This window comes from Maudiozyma barnettii (assembly GCF_903064755.1).
Source record: "Maudiozyma barnettii strain CLIB 1767 genome assembly, contig: KABA2_14, whole genome shotgun sequence".
Lineage (NCBI taxonomy): Eukaryota > Fungi > Ascomycota > Saccharomycetes > Saccharomycetales > Saccharomycetaceae > Maudiozyma > Maudiozyma barnettii.
This window is the reverse complement of record NW_024545251.1, coordinates 61,623-82,208: the sequence shown is the minus strand read 5'-3', so window position 1 is coordinate 82,208 and position 20,586 is coordinate 61,623. Positions and strand designations below refer to the sequence as shown.

General features: G+C 37.5%; 9 protein-coding genes across 9 annotated transcripts; 6 read left to right on the top strand and 3 right to left on the bottom strand.

The window, feature by feature from the left end:
- Positions 1-389: 389 nt before the first annotated feature.
- BUD8 (Bud8p) lies at positions 390-2,162 on the top strand (the record flags this gene model as incomplete). The annotated part of the gene is made up of 1 exon (XM_041553202.1): positions 390-2,162. One exon carries the CDS (start codon positions 390-392, stop codon positions 2,160-2,162), a length of 1,773 nt encoding a protein of 590 aa, XP_041409136.1.
- Positions 2,163-2,443: 281 nt separating this feature from the next.
- On the bottom strand, positions 2,444-3,451 carry TAL1 (sedoheptulose-7-phosphate:D-glyceraldehyde-3-phosphate transaldolase TAL1; the record flags this gene model as incomplete). Its single annotated transcript, XM_041553201.1, has 1 exon — positions 2,444-3,451. One exon carries the CDS (start codon positions 3,449-3,451, stop codon positions 2,444-2,446), a length of 1,008 nt encoding a protein of 335 aa, XP_041409135.1.
- Positions 3,452-6,002: 2,551 nt separating this feature from the next.
- ILV5 (ketol-acid reductoisomerase) lies at positions 6,003-7,223 on the bottom strand (the record flags this gene model as incomplete). The annotated part of the gene is made up of 1 exon (XM_041553200.1): positions 6,003-7,223. One exon carries the CDS (start codon positions 7,221-7,223, stop codon positions 6,003-6,005), a length of 1,221 nt encoding a protein of 406 aa, XP_041409134.1.
- A 969-nt stretch (positions 7,224-8,192) lies between these two features.
- Positions 8,193-8,744, top strand: ATG33 (Atg33p; the record flags this gene model as incomplete). Its single annotated transcript, XM_041553199.1, has 1 exon — positions 8,193-8,744. The coding sequence occupies one exon, from the start codon at positions 8,193-8,195 to the stop codon at positions 8,742-8,744; it is 552 nt and encodes a 183-aa protein (XP_041409133.1).
- Positions 8,745-9,206: 462 nt separating this feature from the next.
- KABA2_14S00770 (translation initiation factor 2A) lies at positions 9,207-11,108 on the top strand (the record flags this gene model as incomplete). The annotated part of the gene is made up of 1 exon (XM_041553198.1): positions 9,207-11,108. The coding sequence occupies one exon, from the start codon at positions 9,207-9,209 to the stop codon at positions 11,106-11,108; it is 1,902 nt and encodes a 633-aa protein (XP_041409132.1).
- Positions 11,109-11,644: 536 nt separating this feature from the next.
- Positions 11,645-14,734, top strand: RSC2 (Rsc2p; the record flags this gene model as incomplete). Its single annotated transcript, XM_041553197.1, has 1 exon — positions 11,645-14,734. One exon carries the CDS (start codon positions 11,645-11,647, stop codon positions 14,732-14,734), a length of 3,090 nt encoding a protein of 1,029 aa, XP_041409131.1.
- Positions 14,735-15,408: 674 nt separating this feature from the next.
- On the top strand, positions 15,409-16,857 carry ADE13 (adenylosuccinase ADE13; the record flags this gene model as incomplete). Its single annotated transcript, XM_041553196.1, has 1 exon — positions 15,409-16,857. The coding sequence occupies one exon, from the start codon at positions 15,409-15,411 to the stop codon at positions 16,855-16,857; it is 1,449 nt and encodes a 482-aa protein (XP_041409130.1).
- Positions 16,858-17,257: 400 nt separating this feature from the next.
- On the top strand, positions 17,258-18,607 carry VPS38 (Vps38p; the record flags this gene model as incomplete). The annotated part of the gene is made up of 1 exon (XM_041553195.1): positions 17,258-18,607. One exon carries the CDS (start codon positions 17,258-17,260, stop codon positions 18,605-18,607), a length of 1,350 nt encoding a protein of 449 aa, XP_041409129.1.
- A 105-nt stretch (positions 18,608-18,712) lies between these two features.
- DCR2 (phosphoprotein phosphatase) lies at positions 18,713-20,572 on the bottom strand (the record flags this gene model as incomplete). Its single annotated transcript, XM_041553194.1, has 1 exon — positions 18,713-20,572. The coding sequence occupies one exon, from the start codon at positions 20,570-20,572 to the stop codon at positions 18,713-18,715; it is 1,860 nt and encodes a 619-aa protein (XP_041409128.1).
- Positions 20,573-20,586: the final 14 nt, after the last annotated feature.

The window sequence follows — 20,586 nt, the reverse complement described above, 5'->3', positions numbered from 1 at the left end:
AGGCGATACTTATCTTGGTGGTTTTTAGCAATTAATTAATCAATTAATATTTTTTGGCTGGTTAAGCTATAAGGCAATAGATTACAAAGTTTCTTTTGTCTCTCGAGATAATATCAACGTAAGCATTGACTACTTCTTCATCCAACATACTTCGTGCATCTACATGTATATCATTGCATTAAACATAAAAGTCATATACAAGTTTAATATAAGAACATAATTCATACATCAATATATATATATAACCAATACAAACTTCCAAATAGAAAGAAAAAAGAAGATTATTGAACGTCAGAGAGTTTGTTCTATAAATAAAACTTGAAGAGAGAAAAACGACGATTATCAGAATTGATTGAAAGTAAGAAGGGGATAATAATAATAATAAGGAGATGTCGTCAGACACATCATCACAAACCCGAACTACAAAACGGGACGTAAGGCATTCCTTCTTCATTGATGATACAGTAAACGATTCGACTCATAACAACAATGGACAAGAAAATAATAATAATAACAACAATCTTCAGCAAGATTCGTTTGCTGTTTATATAGATAGATCATTTATGGGGACAACACCAAGACAAGCAGAGTATAGCAGTATACGAACTTCAAGTATAGATACAGCAGATAGCAGCAACTCGAATGATAGAAGTGATAAGATGGATGAAAAGGAAGAGTCCCAAAGCTCTGAAAGAAATTCTAATAAGGTGCCAAACTTGATAGGCACTGCAATTACACAAGAGCCAAATCCTATAATACGACATGACCGAGCCAATTTAAATAATCAAGGAGAATTACCAAAATCAGATGATTCACAGGCTACCCAGGGTACTGGTATACTTGAACAACCACTTGAATCTGGAAGCCCCCAGCGTTCCCAAGGACATAATAGTGATCATACTGTCTCTACTACAGCACTAGATGATGCTACTGATGAAATTCATCGCAATTCAATTCTTCATGAAAGTGATATAAATTTTGATACCCATGATCCACAATATAGTAGTACACCAATACGGCATGATCGACCTCTAGTTGATCATCAGAATAAGACACATTCGTCATTGTTCCAATATGATGAAACCATTGAGCCAGATATTGAGGAAGCAGTTAAATTATTGAAAAAAGAGATGAAAGTGGACCAAACCAAAGTGAATCATGTAAAATCTCAAGCTCGCCAATCTGTTGATAATTATAGTTTTCTTCAAGGAGATACCAGTCGATATTCTGTGGAGTTTCATCCACAAGTGTTTCATATGATTTCAAAAAGTTCTTCGAGTCAAGGAAGTAGCATACCACATCAACGTCCAGTGTCGCAAATCATGCATTCCCCAAGAAGTCCCTCACTGATCAATAAATTCATTGTGAATCAAGTACTCGAACAAGATACCCAAGGTTCACCTTTAAAACAAGATCCCGTAATGGTTCCCCTATGGAATAGTCCCTTGACTCGAAATACCACTGCCGCGAATAATAACCGCAACATTAATCGACTTAGTAATGGTGGGATTGTTGGGCTTCCAAAGATTCCCATTTTACGTCGAGTTTCGGGGCCTAGTAAATGGGCTCGTACAGATATAGATACCGACCGTAGCAGTCCTGGGCATTTTTCTGCATTTGAGCCTCGTAGTCCATTGCAAAGATTATATCAAACATCATTACACGAAGATACTGATCAAGCTGAGATGATGGGCTCGAACCCAACCTTATTAGAGATGCCAGATCTCGAGGCTCATCCACATATACCTCATGTCCCACACCCAGAAAATAGCCACCATTCCCCATCCCTTCCAGATATTAATGCAGGCTCTGAGATCCCACAACAAAGGATCAATAATTCATCGGTAGAATCATTTGATTCGGAAAAACTTGAATTTAAAGATATTTATTCCATAAGACGAATAATGATAACAATTTCCTTGTGTATAATATGTCCTGTGATTTTTTTTATGATTGGTGTCGGATCTCGTGCAGGTATTAATGATTATCGTATAATGAAGATGATTCTCAATGATGAACATCGAATTGGATTATTGAAGGGATTCATATGGGATGTTAAAGTGAATTGGTTCCGTCATTTATGTTTGATGTTAGGAATCATAGAATTACTTGTAGTGGCTGCATGTATTGGTATTGGGTTTGGAGTTGGATTACACACATGAGACAATTTCTTAGAAGATAAATTATAGACAATTTCTTTTTACATAAATAATATTCATACATATAAAGAATTAATAAGTGAAGAACAATATTAATTGTAAGAAAATAACATTCGTTAAACAATAATGTATTTTTATAGTAAATAATAACTAATATATATATATTTATTTTGTTCGTTATTTTATGTTTATTTGAATTTATATTTATTTCATTTATCAAAAAGGAATCGTTATGATCATCATATTAGAGTGAAAGGATAGCAAACAAGAAGAAGATTTATTGCTTAAGCAGAAACTTTCTTTTCGATCATTTCAAACAAAGTAACGATATCAGCAGAGAACTTTCTGATACCTTCGGCCAACTTTTCAGTACCCATAGCGTCATCATTCAAATCGAATCTGAACTTAGATTCGTCGGAGATATAAGAGATCTTAGCATCACCTTGCTTCTTAGCTTCTTCTGGAGACAACTTTCTTGGTACAGCGGCATCACTGTTCAACAGTTTTTCCAATAGAGCAGGGGAGATGGTCAAGTAGTCGACACCAGCAAGGGCTTCGATTTCATCTGTATTTCTGAAGGAAGCACCCATGACGATGGTGTTGTAGCCGTGCTTCTTGTAGTAGTTGTAGATTCTCTTGACGGAGATCACACCTGGGTCGGTTTCCCCAGTGTATTCTTCGCCAGTCTTAGCAGCATACCAGTCCTTGATTCTACCGACGAAAGGAGAGATCAAAGTGACACCGGCTTCGGCACAGGCAACGGCTTGAGAGAAAGCGAACAGCAGGGTCAAGTTACAGTGGATACCGTATTCGGCTTCTAGGACCTTGGCAGCTTGGATACCTTCCCAGGTGGAAGCAATCTTAATCAGGACACGTTCTTTGGAGATACCGACGGCTTCGTACAGACTAATGATGTGCTTGGCCTTTTCAATGGTGGCCTTGGTGTCAAAGGACAATCTAGCGTCGACTTCGGTGGAGACTCTACCTGGGACGATCTTCAAGATTTCAGAACCGAACTCGACTAGCAACTTATCGACAGCAGCTTCAGTCTTTTCAGCAGTGGTCTTACCGTGGGCCTTACCAAACTTAACGGCGTTATCGATCAAATGAGCGTAAGTTGGAATCTTGGAGGCAGCCAGGATCAAGGAAGGGTTGGTGGTAGCGTCTTGTGGTTGATACTTGGCGATGGATTCAAAATCACCGGTATCAGAGACGACGACGGTACCTGAAGCCTTTAGTTGAGCTAAGGCGTTGTTAGCGATCTTTTGTTTCTTGGAAGCTGGTTCACCCATTGTAAAAATATGTATATGTGTATGTGTAAGTGTGTGTGTACGTATCTGTTTGTAATAGATATAATACTGTAGATATATATATAGATAATAAGAAGCTAGTACACAAGACAAACAAAATCTAAAACAAGTGGGAAAAACATTGAAAGAAGATCAGATCATTTACCTGTTTCTTATATATGTAGAACATGAAAGTGAAAAATTCAAAAGAACCTTGCCCCTGACAAGAGCAAAAAAGAAAAAAAGAATGAAGTAATGCATTAGTAAAAGAACTAAAGAAAGGGTGGTAACGACGATTTCCTAAACTGTTCATAAATTAAATTAACTGAATAATGAATATAATTTGTTCCATGAATTCATAATATTAAGTGGAAGCCCAGCGTGTTTCTTGTAATGTCGTTGTTGGTTGTTGGTTGTTGTTCTTTTGTTACTTTACCCTTATAGCGACGGTTGTGTAAGCAGCGCCGGATGGGTACGTAATCTGTGAATTTTTCAGTTTTGGTTAACACCGCCAGGAAATGGCGAGTTACTGAGTGACTCACGCAGAGGGAGAGGGGAGGCGGCGGTGTTAAGTGGGTTGTCGTATCTAATTTGGGCGAAACGCGGCCGGTTTTTGTGTTCCGCTCGGTGTGGCCTGCTTTTTCTGACTTTGGCGGTGCTACAAGGGATTCGGGAGACGCGGAGACGCGGAAAGAAAAGTGTGTGTCACGTGGGCCGAAACCCCGTGGGTGAGGGTAACGGTGAGCAGATTATGTTGTGCGTAAGCGAGACGAGTGGGACATGGAGGTGTGGAAGGTGGGTTGGCTGAGCCATGAATGGCATATAACGAGATGTAAATCATTTGGGTATTGAAATTTGCAATATATTACTAATTTTGATCAGAGGTATTCGAGATTGAAGAGGGGTCCAGGGTATGTTACGTCAGGTGGGGGTAATGTTGTAGAATTTATTTATTTTAATGTTTTTTATGTTTTGTTTACAAATGACAGCAAATCATGACAATTAGGTAAGACTGGCAAAACTGTATAATTTTGAATATGTTAAAAAAAGATATAGTGTCGTTTTTATTTGTCATAGAGAGGATGCTTGCAAACCTTGTCACAATGTCTAACAGTAGCTTGTGATGTCCTTAGATACAGCACATCCTTGCATCCATATCCAGCAAAGATGTACAAGTATAGCAAAGGATAACACATAGAATGGAAAGTGACACAGTACAACCAATCTGGTAATTGATGTGTAGAGCACTTATCAAAAACAAATGTCATTACATAATGTGGATTGCTTTTTAGTTTGAATTCGTCATTGGTCCATTTGCTAATTTTAATGATGGGGTCTCTCGTCGTGGACTTCTTGTCTTTCTAAATCCCTAATCTAAGTCAATTCTTCAAGGGTTAATTTTGCGCAAGTCGAACCATTTTGGGTAGTCTTATGAGATAGCTAACTTTTTCTCTCTGTCTTTGGTCCTTCAAACATTATATGCTTCTTTTATAGCCTCACTTCTGTAGCGATAACAGAGTTTAATATATACATCAATGGTACATGACCAGTTACATTGTGCTGAACAGTCTGCCACCATGTATGTTGATCCCGTAATAAAAACAGTATCACCTCGATAATATGTTTCAAGGAATACACACTTTTAAATGTTGTGGGTGATGTTCATCAATCGACGCTCTCCGCTGTCCAAATAATTCAACCTGTGACAGGGTTTGTCTCGCTTTACATCGTTCCAGTTCCAAAACGGCAATTGTTTGTCTACCTGTACCCAACTCACCATAATCAACCCTCAATGAATAAAATTCCTTGGACAAACACCGTTAAAATAGCAGTGCAACATAATGATACCTTCTAGGGTAGATTCGGAGTTTATCAGTATCTCTAGTTGTTCCACAACAATACAAATCATAATAAGACAGATAATAACTATGAATCTTTGGCAGGGATGTAATAGGTTACATGTGGCTATGGAGTGTTCATTATTACAATGTCATCTTTTATGAAGTGATACTTTGTTGAAGATATTGAATTTATACTAAATTCAGGTAGTGCACTCATGTTTGAATATCAATACACTACATATATCAAACCAAGCAATAAAATAGGGTAAAGCGATGAGCCAGCTTATGTATTTTCATACTTTTAGAAATATAATAATAAGTAAAAGAAAAGAAATTTCGTGGTGACAGTTGTTCAGTAAAACTATACATTCGAGTACATAGGAATTTTATAAACATGTTGTTGTGTAAATGATATATTGAGTGAGTCTTGATATAATAGGAAGAAGATCACTAGTGATAGTCGTCCTATTAATCGAAACAATGAAAAGCAAAATTTTTCTATTGTTCTACACAAATTATCAAAGTGTAGAAACTTAAAATGCTTTAGTAGGGGGTTATTTTTGTCGATGTGCTAATAATAAATTAGATGTCAATTCAATTGACTTCAGAATATTGATAAAAAATAGTTGTATTGCCGTTGTTTATAGTAGAAAACAAACAAACAAACATAAATAAAGGAGAGAAAGAAGAAACTTTAATAGATATTACTCAATTTATTTGTTTTCTGGTCTTAGCTTTCTAACTTCCTTACCGACCTTCCAGATCTCCATGGATCTGATGGTTTGTAGTTCACCTTCAAGCTTTTCTCTGTAGTCTGGTTGAGAGTTGAATTCTAGAGATCTCTTAGTTTCGGAACCGTTCTTAACAGAAGCGTATAGATCTTGGAAGACAGGCTTCAAAGCATCCTTGAAGATTGGGTACCAATCCAAAGCACCTCTTCTGGCAGTGGTGGAACAAGCATCGTACATGTAGTCCATACCGTACTTACCAACCAATGGGTATAGGGATTGGGTAGCTTCTTCGACGGTTTCGTTGAAGGCTTCGGATGGGGAGTGACCGTTTTCTCTTAGGACATCGTATTGAGCCAAGAACATACCGTGGATACCACCCATTAGACAACCTCTTTCACCGTATAGATCGGAGTTAACTTCTTTTTCAAAGGTAGTTTGGTAAACGTAACCGGAACCAATGGCAACGGCTAGAGCTTGAGCCTTTTCATGAGCCTTACCGGAAACATCGTTCCAGACAGCGTAAGAGGAGTTAATACCACGACCTTCCTTGAATAAGGATCTGACGGTTCTACCGGAACCCTTTGGAGCGACAAGGATAACATCTAGATCCTTTGGAGGTTCGACGTGAGTCAAGTCCTTGAAGACAGGAGAGAAACCATGAGAGAAGTATAGAGTCTTACCCTTTGTTAGTAAAGGCTTCAAAGAACTCCAAGTTTCGGATTGGGCAGCGTCGGACAACAAGTTCATGACGTAAGTACCCTTCTTGACGGCTTCTTCGACAGTGAACAAGTTTTCACCTGGAACCCACCCATCTTCAATGGCAGCCTTCCAGGAGGCACCGTTCTTTCTAACACCAATGACGACGTTTAGACCGTTGTCTCTCAAGTTTAGACCTTGGCCGTAACCTTGAGACCCGTAACCGATCAAAGAAAAAGTGTCGTTCTTGAAGTATTCCAACAACTTTTCTCTTGGCCAGTCGGCTCTTTCGTAGACAGTTTCAGTGGTACCACCGAAGTTAATATGTTTAATACCACGAGAAGAAATGATTGGGGTAGCGACTTGCATGGTCTTAGCAGACAAAGTTGGTCTGACGGTAGCTTTAGTACCGGCGACGACAGCAGCACGAGAGGCTAGAGCGAAGGATCTCTTAGCGGTAACTCTAGAGTTATTTAGTAGTTGTCTGGCAGCTTGAGTTCTCAACATTGTATGTTATTTTGTTGTCTTTCAATATATAATTGATTGATTGGTTGGATGGTTATATATAGGAAGTATATATTAAGTAAATTCTAGAGACGAAATATATAATAGAAGGATATGATTTGAAGAGAAAAGAAGTTATACCAAGAAGACAGGAAAGGGGAGTCCTTTATATAGTAATTGAGAGAGAAAAAACAATAGTAATTAATTAATTAATTTTCCAAAATGAAAAAAAACAAAAAAAGAACAGAGAAGCCAGAGAACGAAGGGACGAACTGAAATGAATCTAGTGTGAGTAACATCAGAACGAACCAAACAAGAACACTATAATAAAGGAATTAATTGATAGATGATGATGATGATGATGATGATGATGATTCATAGATTTAAGATGTTAATTAAAACGACAAGAGTCCACACAACAGCAGTCAAAGCAGAGAGCCTTTCTTGTTCTAAGTGTGTTCCCCGTAAACGGATCACATAATCAGTCTATAATTTGAAATTTTTCACTTTCGCAGCACGCTGTGAAAAACACAGCGAAACTATTTGTCGCAGCGATGAAACAGGTTGTGTGCTGCGTGTGACTAATTAGTTTTTATCAATTTTCTTCGCGGCGTGGGAGCGATGGGCGCCGTGACAGGAGCTCTGGATGGCTCTCCGCAGCACAGAAGCGCTCTGGACCGGGCCGTTCCATTGCTGGGCAGAAGCGACGGTGACGGTGGCGGCGACCGTTTCCGCTGTCGGCAGCAGGCGACATGTCACGTGGACGGGATTGCTATGTTGCAAGGGAAGTTAGTTGGAGGGGGAGGCGGGTTCTCTCCCATTCCGTTTGTGAGTTGATATCGCGTATGATTCATTCACCACATATATATTTTACAAGGGAAGGGAAGAGATGAGTCTTTTTACCTCATGTATATGTTTTCTTGGATCAAAGGTGGTGGCGATCCCAAACAGTAGAGTTATAATATATTCACAATGTCTGTCTGTTTAGCTGTCACTAAAGGTGTTGCTGTGACTTCACTAGGCTTATATGCCGGTATTCTAACTTGTGGTACAGTATTATGCTATTCGTCTCCTGTCCATGCCATTTTATCTTCATTAGATATCGTATCCCAGACTCATTTGAAAGCTATTATTAATAATGTCGCTACTACATCCGGTGTCTTAGGTTTTATCAGCTCGGCAAGTTTTGCTGTATCATACTTTGGGTTACCAAAAATTTGGAAACATCCTTATTTAATCTACGGTATGATCGTGCCACCGCTGGTCTCAACGTATCTATGCATATATAGAGCAAGCTGGACTCATCGAACCCTGCTATCAGATGAGGAGAACGATTCAACATCCATTAAGATGGAGGATTTGGATAACTCAACCGTAGATCTGGGTAAGACAAGCACCGAAAATTTGAAGTATATCAAGTCGGTATGCAAAAAGATCGGTATTCATTTGTCTGTCGCATCCGTAGTTAGCACTCTAGGTTTATTACAATCTGTCATAGGCATATACGGTGAAGGACAGTTTTAATTACTTTAATATTCTCTTATGTAAATAAATAAATAATTGTTGTTGTTGTTGTACCCTTATTTTGCTGTTTGTGTGTCTATGCCTACAAACACCCCTCTGGCACGTGATTCCGAGTTTGCTCTTCTGTGCTTGTTTGCATAAACGCCACGTACAAATGGCGCTTTGTGGAAAATGAACGACGAAATTTTTTCTGTTTGGTGTGATTTCCCTCTCTCTCATCGCGTTGAAACTTTTCAGTAAATTTTTCAGTGAATTTTCAATATTTTGGCTTCGAATCTACATGTATCAACGGATCCTTTTATGAGTCTCTTCTACACTACTTACAACTATATATAGTTTACCCGTTCTATATAGTAATCTACTTAGAGAACATCTATATATACCCACTAGACTACTATCTCAATAGGCATTCCTCCCTGTACATTTTTTGCATACCTATTACTATTTCTTATTGTCATTGTCATGTCCTCTCAGTTCTTCCTAAAGACCAACAAGGATATCGAGCTGTTCCAAGGCTACCCGGAGTTCAACGAATGCAACCACACCTCCAAAGTGTCCCAGGTGATCAGCTCCGTGGTGTCCCCATGTGGTAGATTCCTAGCACTGTCCACAAAGGAAGCCGTCCAGGTGTTCTGCGGTGCAAACTTCGAGACCTTGCTGCTAGAGGCTAAGATTCTGGACGTGTACGATATCAAGTTCTCCCCATCGGGTAATTTCCTGAACACCTGGGAAAGGCCTTTGACTTCGGACCCGGAACATAAGAACGTCAAGATTTGGTTCCTTAATCAGGAGATCCCCGATGCGACTAAGGTGGAACCAGTGTACGACTATAAGTATAAATCTCAAAGCAACTGGTCTTTGCAATACTCCAAACTAGATAACTTCGCTATGAAATTGTTCTCTAAAGATCTAAGAATTGTGAAATTGTCTATGAAGGAACCAAATTTTGATTTCAACAAACCTTTTGCCACTTTGAGTTTAGACCAGGATCAAAATGACCAGAATAGAAAATTCACTACATATTTGGTCTCCCCATCAGAACATCCTACCATTTGTACTTTCATGCCTGAAAAATCCGGGAAACCTGCTCAATTGACCATTTGGCCTATCCTCGAAGGGAAAATCACGAAGAAGATCGCCACGAAATCGTTTTTCAAAGCCGATTCTTGTCAATTGAAATGGAACTCCCAAGGTAATGCCATCCTATGTCTTGCCATCACCGATTTCGATTCGCAAAATAAATCCTATTACGGTGAAAACACTCTGTATTTACTATCGTTCCAAGGGGTTAACGGTACTTTGGGTGGTAACTCTGTACGTGTCCCACTTGCAAATGGACCTGTCCATGATTTCACATGGTCTCCAACCTCCAGACAATTCGGTGTTATTGCGGGCTATATGCCAGCCACTGTAGCATTCTTCGACATGAGAGGTAACATTGTTCATTCCTTGGACAATCAATCAAAGAACACAATGTTGTTTTCACCATCGGGAAACTATATCCTGATTGGTGGCTTTGGTAATCTACAAGGTGCCGTGGAGATTCTAGATCGTCATAACAAATTCAAATCCGTCGCGAAGTTCAACGCCACGAATACATCTGTATGCATGTGGTCTCCAGGTGGTGAATTCATTATGACTGCTACTACATCCCCAAGATTAAGAGTTGATAATGCAGTTAAAGTATGGCATGTATCTGGTAACCTGGTATTTGTGAAGGAATTCAAGGAATTGTTGAAGGTTGACTGGAGATCCCCAATCAAAGTAAAGACTTACACAAATTCACATGTCGCCAAAGAGATGACCATAGATCAAGACACCGAGACAGCTGCGTTGGATCCTAAGTTGAACAAATCTCAGTTATCCATACATAAGAGTGTTTCTGAGTTTGCTGCAGCTCATCCTCAACAAGCTGCTAATCACTCCAGTGCCAATGCAGGTAAAGGTTCTGCTAGTAAACCAGCCGGAGCTTACAAACCACCACACGCAAGAAGAGCAGGTGGATCTGCAGGTGGCTCATCTGTACCAGGTATGACTAGAACTGTCCCGGGCATGGCCAATAAACCAATTCCAGGTGCCTCAGGTAACACCAAGACCACCAGTAGAAGAAGAAAGGCTAAAACTCCAGACAACACCGACACCGGCTCCTCAAACAACAGTGTACCATCTTCATCCAGCTCCGAGGCCTCCCCAGAAGAGAAGAAGATGAGGTCATTGCTAAAGAAGCTAAGATCAATCGAGACTTTGAAACAAAGACAAATAAACGGTGACAAACTGGAAGACACTCAGGTCCTTAAAATCAGCACTGAGGCTAAAGTGGTAGCTGACTTGAAGACCCTAGGCTGGAGTGAATCTGATGCTTAACCTCCCACATCTGTTAAAGCACATTCACCGCCACCACCACGGACGGCCCCTAACCTGTCGTGGTTTATTTCATTATATATAATCTCATCCTATATAGATAGCACCAACCTTCTCTTTAAATAAATTAGTGATCGCATGAGGGTAACCCGCCTCTTTCTCTTCTTTTCTTCGCTCTGAAAAATTAAAAATTAAAAAATGACGAGCAGCAAGAAAGAAGAAAAAAATAGACGAAAAAACTTGTTATTGTAGAGACAAATTCAAAAAACAAAGTTAGGATATCTCCTTTGTTGACAAAAGTACTGGCACTGGCGTCACATGGATGGATAAGGAAATAGCCTAGAAGAAGTAAGACATACAATAAACAGTCTCAAACTATATATAGCAAAAGAGATTAAACAGCGGCTAGGTATAGAGTTATTACCACATATTATAGAATAATTTATATTTATTTTTTGCATTAGACAAAAAACATACTACAGTTAAGAATCAACACACACACACATATATATATATACAAAGAGCGAATAGATTAAACTATGTCGAACGAATTAGATTTGCTGCATGAGAGAGTGAAGAACGAGTTTAAGAAGCTGTTCACATTGAAGGATGCGATTACGGGTCTCGAGCTCTCTCCTGTGTTCAACACTTTACCACAGAAAAAGGACTACCCTGACTACTATGTTATAATCACAAATCCAGTATCATTTAATACACTTAGAAAGAGAATACCTAATTATACCGATGCTGTGGAGTTTATGAACGATGTGGCAAGGATCCCTTGGAATGCAAAGACTTATAATGCGAAGAATTCTGAGATTTATAGATATGCCCTGGTCCTGGAAGATTATTTAGAGAATACATTATTGAAAAATTTACAACAATTTTATCCTAATTTAACATATCCTGATTTAGGCCCTTTACCTGATGAAAAAAATGTGAGTACGAAACAAATGGAAGAAACAAAAATAAACGACGATAATCAAATACAGAAAAAAATTCATGTGACATATAAGATGCCAACAGAAGAAAAGAAAGATGAGAAAGAACCACCAGCACCCGAGATAGATAATCAACAAAAGAGTGAATATACACCTACTCACGTACCAAACCCCACACCAATAAAACCTATGCAAGAAGAAAAAATAATGCCACAAACCGTAATACCATTACCTACTCAAATCACACCTGCCGGTGTGGAATCCACAACTCCTGTTAATACCAATACTAGTAATTCCACTATATACGATATGACACCTGTACAAGCCACAGCTACTACTGTTAATAATAACAATTCGCTTGTGCCAACGATCACAAGTAAAGAGACAACACCTGTCTCAAGGAATATGTCCACAACTCCTCAGAGGACCACTCTCAGTGCCTCAAGTTATAACAATAATAAAGTTCCATCTACAGGGAGTAAAAAGACTCATATAAGGCGTGGTAGACCTCCAATCATTGATTTACCTTATATTCAAAGAATGAAAAATATATTAAAGGTGTTGAAAAGAGAATTGGATCCATCTGGTTCTAAGAAAGGTATATTAGCTCAATTTGAAAAATTACCTGATAGAAATAAAATGGCTGATTACTACACAATAGTGCTAAACCCAATCTGTATTGATGATATGTGGAAAAAGATAAAGACGAGAAGATACAAAAATTTCAATGAATTTCAAGTAGATTTCCAATTACTTCTTGATAATTTTAAAATATACTATAGTACAGTTCGTGAAATACAAGGGTTGAACACAATATCAGTCCTTGAGAAGACCTTTAGAATGGTGTCGGATGTTGAATTAGCAAAACCTGATAGTGATTATATCCCAGAAGGTGAATTTAGATATCCTATTGATGAAATTATCACGGATGGAAAAACATATTGTATAGGTGACTGGGTATTTCTAAATAATCCAAATGATCCTAACAAACCTATTGTTGGACAAATTTTTAAATTGTGGAGTACTCCGGATGGAAAGAAATGGTTGAATGCATGTTGGTATTTTAGACCCGAACAAACTGTTCATAGAGCTGATAGATTATTCTATAAGAATGAAGTTATGAAGACTGGTCAATACAGAGATCACCCTATTGAAGACATCAGAGGTAAATGCTTTGTGGTTCATTTCACCAGATTCCAAAGAAGCGATCCTATCATTAATTTAGAAGGTCCACTCTTTATTTGTGAATTCAGATATAATGAAAACGATAAAATATTCAATAAGATCAGAACTTGGAAAGCTTGTTTACCAGAGGAGATTCGTGATATCGAAGATCAAAATATCCCTGTCAATGGTAGAAAATTCTTTAAATATCCTTCACCAATTAAACATCTATTACCACCAAGTGCCACATTTGATGATCCTATCCCAGAACCACGCCGTGGATTACCAAATGCTCCACCATTAGTGGGTGCCGTCTACATTAGACCTAAGGTTCCAAGAGATGATCTTGGTGAATATGCAACATCTGATGAATGTCCGCGTTATGTGATAAGACCAGGTGATCCTCAAGAGGATGGTCAAATCGATTATATTAATGGTACAATCTTAACGAACTCATCGACTCATGGTTCAACAATTCCAAGGAGGGTAGATTCATCATCTAGTTTGAATATTGGTAACAATGCCAGTCCCGTTCCTAGCGGCCCTCATCCCAAATATATTTCAAATGCTGATAAAATGAGAGATACAATGAAAATTGATCATACCAAGATGCAAGAGCAAGCTATACCTAAAGTTCCTATCAATAAGGGTAACATACCGTATAACTCTAATTATCAATCTATGAATCAACAAGCTGGGTTTGACGGTAACAATATGAATATAAATATGGTCGATCAAATACCATTGAATATGATACCTAACGTGAATTCTAGAGGAAGTATCAGTACCAACCAAGTTCCTTACAAAAGTGTCTCTAAAGCTGGTTCAAGATTAGTAGAAAATAATGATATCAAACCTATGATAACAAAACAACAACAGAAAGTACAAACAAGTAAATCTATTGCATCTCTATTACAAATCTTACAGACTAAAAACTCAGTATCACAAGTGATGGTCGATGCACCAAATACGTACACGTTACCCTCAGATGTGATCCAACGGGATCCGTATGTCTATGCAGTTGATCACGGAAGCATCTCTAGACGTTACACCAAACAAGATATTGCATTGAGACATCGTCTAAACACCAAGAATGAAACACTGTGGTTCAGAGGTCCAGGGATGGCTATCACCGAGCGGATTATCAATTTAGGAGATCGATCATTACAATTACCAATTAATGAGTTGTTTAAAGTCCAAGAAGAGCAACAACCAGACATTAAGGAAACAAAAAGTTTTGAAATTGAAGAAATGGAAGAAATCGTAATTAATAACCCTACTGATCCTACTCAAGAGGAAGTTGTTGTGTCCACCACACCACTGGTGAATGGACATAAGACAATCACATTGAATAATGATGATGCTTCTGATGAAGTTAATATCATCACTGCAAAAGATCCCCAACAACCAAAGAAACCTCGTATTGATGATATAACTGAGAATATCGAGGGACCATTTGTTCACGGTCTCAGAGCCTCATCTACTTTCATTGCATACAAGCTCAGAACAAATGCTGCTAAGTAGAGTTTTTGGAACTGGACATTCTATATATTGATACATGACACATTTCACGATGGGCATTTATGCCTATATTCATTTATATATACATACATAGGCACACAGAGACACCGTGATACGTACAAACCGACATTCATAAATAATTGATAATTACACATAGAGGATAAAGATAAAATAAGCAACTCGCTCACGCCGTCTAATGCAATTACTTTCGTGTTTGATCCATTTTCCAACTCTCAGCTCAGCTCAAGTTACTCTTCTTGAGCTCTGACCAGAGTCAAACTTCGTCAAGAGTCGCTCCATCTTTTCCAGTTTTTTCTCATTTAAACTGAAATTTTTCGTTTTTTGGTAATTTGCACTGCGCTGCTTAGTGACTTCACTCTTTTTTTTCCAGTTGCAGATGAGGTTATGGATTATTATTATTATTATTATATAAGGAGAGGAAGGGAGACCCTCTTTCTCTACCAAGTCTGACCTGTCGATTCTAACTAGTCTCGTCTATATTTAATCGTTAGTACATTAAATCTGTTAATTGATAGTCTTTTGGTGACAGATAAACTGAACATATTTATCCTTTATAAGAAGTTAAAACGAAACAAAATTGTTATAATATAACATAGTTTTCCCAAATTTTAAATAAAGAAATTCTCATACTCACAGCTAGTTTCATTCTTTAAATAATGTCTGAATTCGATAAATACGCTACCCCATTATCTTCTAGATATGCATCCAAGGAGATGTCCGCTGTCTTTTCCCTTAGAAACAGATTTTCCACCTGGAGAAAGTTATGGTTGAACTTAGCCATTGCCGAAAAGGAATTAGGTCTTGATGTCATTACTGATGTCGCTATTGAACAAATGAAACAACATCTAACAATCACCGATGAAGAAATCGCAGCTGCCTCCAAGCAAGAAGCCATTGTCAGACATGATGTCATGGCTCATGTACACACTTTCGGTGAATCTTGTCCAGATGCTGCAGGTATCATTCATTTGGGTGCCACTTCGTGTTATGTCACTGACAATGCAGATTTAATCTTCCTAAGAGATGCCTACGACTTAGTCATTCCAAAATTAGTTAATGTTATTGATAGATTGTCTAAATTTGCCATGGAATATAAGGATTTACCAGTCCTAGGGTGGACTCATTTCCAACCAGCACAATTGACCACTTTAGGTAAGAGAACTACTCTATGGATCCAGGAGTTACTTTGGGATCTAAGAAACTTCGTAAGAGCTAGAAATGATCTTGGTCTTCGTGGTGTTAAAGGTACTACAGGTACTCAGGCATCTTTCTTAAGTTTATTCCATGGTGACCATGATAAAGTTGAGGCTCTAGATAAGAGAGTCACCGAATTGCTAGGATTCGACACTGTCTACCCAGTTACAGGTCAAACATACTCTAGAAAGATCGATATTGATGCTTTGGCCCCATTGGCATCATTTGCTGCTACCGCACATAAGATGGCTACCGATATTAGACTATTGGCCAACTTGAAGGAAGTTGAGGAACCCTTTGAAAAATCCCAAATCGGTTCTTCAGCTATGGCCTACAAGAGAAACCCAATGCGTTGTGAACGTGTTTGTTCTTTGGCTAGACACTTAGGTTCCCTATTTAGTGATGCCGTACAAACTGCTTCAGTTCAATGGTTCGAAAGAACCTTGGATGATTCCGCCATCAGAAGAATTTCTCTACCCGGTGCATTCTTGACTACTGATATCCTTCTGTCTACTTTATTGAACATTTCCTCTGGTTTAGTGGTATATCCAAAGGTCATTGCTAGAAGAATCAAGAGTGAACTACCATTCATGGCCACCGAAAATATCATTATGGCTATGGTTGAAAAGAACGCTTCAAGACAAGATGTCCACGAACAAATCAGAGTGCTCTCTCACCAAGCCGCTGCTGTTGTCAAGGAAGAAGGTGGTGACAACGATCTAATCGAACGTATCAAGAAAGACGAATTTTTCAAACCAATTTGGGGAGAGTTGGACACTCTGTTGGAACCATCTACTTTTGTTGGTAGAGCTCCACAACAAGTTGAAAAGTTTGTTGCTAACGACGTAAAAAATGCCCTAGCACCACATGCTAGTATGATAAATGATGCTGAAGTGAAATTGAGCGTCTAATCTTTATGTTGTCATGTATCACTTGAATTAATTGTGAAATTGTCAAAGCCGGCACTCGTCCGTTTCTCCTCACACCTTTCCATGAGGAAACATATGTAACAAAACTAACTAACTAAATATATTTAATAAATAAAGTATAAACGACACAATCTGGCTTATCTGAATCATTCTGAAAATTAATTTATATAGATAATGCTTAGCTGATCCTCACTTTGTTTTCGAGAATGCAGAGTTCTTTTTTGCATTATAGGGTCTTGATACTAAAATAAGCGTTACATCAAAATTTAAACATTTCAGCAACAGTAAATGACTTTGCAAGGGAAGATAAAAAAAAAACAATATATACAATAAGAACATAAAGAATAGAAGTAATAACTTCGTACAATAAGGGTAAGTCAGAATGACTGTTCAATACTTACTACAGAGAAGGTTGAGACATCTACGGTCTATAACAATAAATAATGTTGCGCTTCAGGTAGACAAAAATATCAACAACAAAGAACAAACCTACAGGGAGACAATTCGTTCCATTGACTGCTTTTATGTAATAGAAAGTCTTAAAGGAGTATCATTACTTGTTAGTGAGATACAACGAAGTCCATTGAAAGCAATCCAATTCAATGACGTCAATTTCTGCGGTGATAGTACCACTAGATTTATTTTTAAGATTGTGGTGCATGTACCAGATGATTTATTCCCAGAACATATCGTGGACAATCAGTGGTGTATCGTAAAGGAATACTCTGTGGATTTAAACCACCTTCAACTTGTAGATAGGAAAAATGATAACGTTCAAGCCTTAAATGCTCCAATTTTTACCATGGATGATGGTTGCTATACATTGAAAGATATAAATATCGAAAGGGGATCAGTTCCGTTATCAATGCACGATAATGAACTACAAAACAAGATCTTTTCCACTACAAAAAAATCATTCACCTATAATACCGTTCTGAAATTGAATAAGTTACTCGAATATATAGGTCAAACACATGATGAGACTAAAAAATTATCTTCCAAATTAGAAAAACCATTGAGTAAAACACAGGAAACAAACAAATCTAAATTTGAAAACATAGAAACCTGCAAAGAACAAATAAATAAGCTGATAACGAAGAAGAGAACCAAAATAAAATTATTGAAAGAAGAAATAGAAGGACATGGGACGTTAATACGATCAAACACAGCTTCATCTGTTGATATATCAGATAAGACAAACGTCAATGATCAATATGGGAATATGTACTCAAATCTTTTCCAAACTCGGAATAATATTGTTCATTGGAGAACCAAGAAATTGACTCAATTAGTGTCAATATTCAAAGTCCAAAAGTTTTTCGATCTAGCGAAACAACTCAACTGCGATATATATATTTCTGTTGCGAACAAAACAAATACAGAACTTCTTATTCATAGAAACCAACAAGAAATTGTGTTGTCTGTTATTGAAAAGGATAAATTACAATTACAAATTAATAAATCATTAGATATTCAAGAACGTGTTAACGTATTCCTGGGGTACTTCCTATTATTTATAGACATTTTATCGAATAACATATTCAATATTGTTGTTCCTTATAAATTAATGTTCTATGGGAGCACATCCTTAATTAACAAAGTGTACCCGCTATATCTACCGCCTGCATACTCAGCATATAACCAAGAACGATTTTATGAAGCCATTGATTTATTCAATATTAATATTCAACAACTCAAACAGTACTTGACAGACCATTATAACAATATATAACAACCTGTATATCTCTCTTGTTATTCCAACGACACTCTGTGTCTCTCATATTAAAAACATAATAAAGCATTGATATTATTTTTAATTTATTTTCATTCATTCTACTTAAAATTGTTGTTGATCAAATTTATCATTGGGCGTTCCATTGAGACGTTTCCAGGTATAAATATTACCATTACTTGGATTAATATTGTATATTCTAATTCTACGCTCAGTACCACCGTAACCGGCATAACCACCTTCTCCTGCGCCCCCACCGAAACATAACCAAATAGGATTCCTAGCTGAATCAGTCTGTAGGCAATAATCGTTACAATGATCATGACCACAACTTGTCACCTGGACACCTAAATCGTCTAATACTTTTAACCCACCGGAGTTATATTTTGGGGCAGTGACACCCTCTTTAAAAGAACCGACTATAGGGTTTTGTTCCCCTGGGCTCTTCTTGGAATCTATATCCAGGTATTCAGGAAGTGGTATATGGAAAAATGCCATTGAAATATGGGGTTTATCTGTTGGTATATTTTTATAAAGGCTTGTCTCATAGACATCCTTAATATAATCCCATTGTTTTTCTTTAATCCAATCATAACCAGGGTGCAATTTCCCTGTCTTCGAATATTTATGTGAATCCAGGAAATAAAAAGTCATCAGAACATCACTTGGATTACTTTTGTTATAGACTTCTTGAATATAATTACCTACACCGAAGGAATTATCACGAGTATCAAACGGACTAAATTTAAACAACGAGAACGGTAAATCATATACTAATTCAGAAAGTTCCCAACGGGCCAGACTACCTTCATCATCATGATTCCCCCATACCATAGCCCATGGAATCTCTCTTTCTATCACGGGTGCTACTACTTTTAATAACGTCGATTCTGAATCTTGAATAGATCGGTCACCCATAATTTGATCACCCGTAAAGACGACTAAATCTGGTTGTTCAATATCCAATACACTATTAATAAATTCAAATGTTTTTGGATCCGCATGACAATTTTCAGTTATAGGATATTCATCAATACATTTATTCTCTCCAACTCCCATGTGTAAATCTGCCAATTGAACTATTTTCAAGTTTTTCCCATCTGGTAATAAGATCTTGGTTTTTGGGTTATGATATCCAGGAGGTTTCGAGACGGGTGCTCTCTCAAGTGATATATAACTTGGAAATCTATAATGATTTGATAATGGTTTATTCTTATATATATTCCAATCTTGCCTTGGATCTTTACAATCAGTGCCAAATAAAATATTCATATCACTTACCAAATGATGAGTATCACTATTAGTATTCATTTCGAACAATTGTTTTAAAGTGTATTTTTGAAAGACAAAATATAAATCGTGAATTTTGAATGAAACTTGGTCTTTTCCAGTATTTCCTTCATCTGAGACATCAATTAAAACAAAAAAATCATTTATTTGTGATTGGAATAATGAACCGATTGAAATTGCATCAAAATACAAATACTCAGATTTACCGAACCATTCAAAACCAAATGATCCCCTAATATCTTTCTTAATTGCATGTTCATCAGTATAACCCTTAAGAGAAGGTTGTATCAATTCTTTCATTGGTTTTGTTGAACAACGTTCAAATTTCTTAGCCAGATAATGACATTCTTTAGTACCTATATTAGTAATTACAAGTTGGTTCATGTCTAGATATTGAATATCTACATTAGAATCCAGATCAATGTGATTAGATGACAATAAACCGATAATCTCATCTTTCCCCCATTTCTTAGTACCACAATTTGTCACTTTGTCCGATTTTATGGTCCATATATAGTCATTATTATTGCTATTGCTATTGCTATTATTATTCTTGGTGACAGTTCTTACATTTGGCGTCCGCTGATGACGATAACCCATGAACAGAACGCATAGAACCAGAACCAAGGGCACCAAAGTACGTATATGTCGTTTCGAAAGTCTCATTCTTAGCATTTTTTAAAACTTAG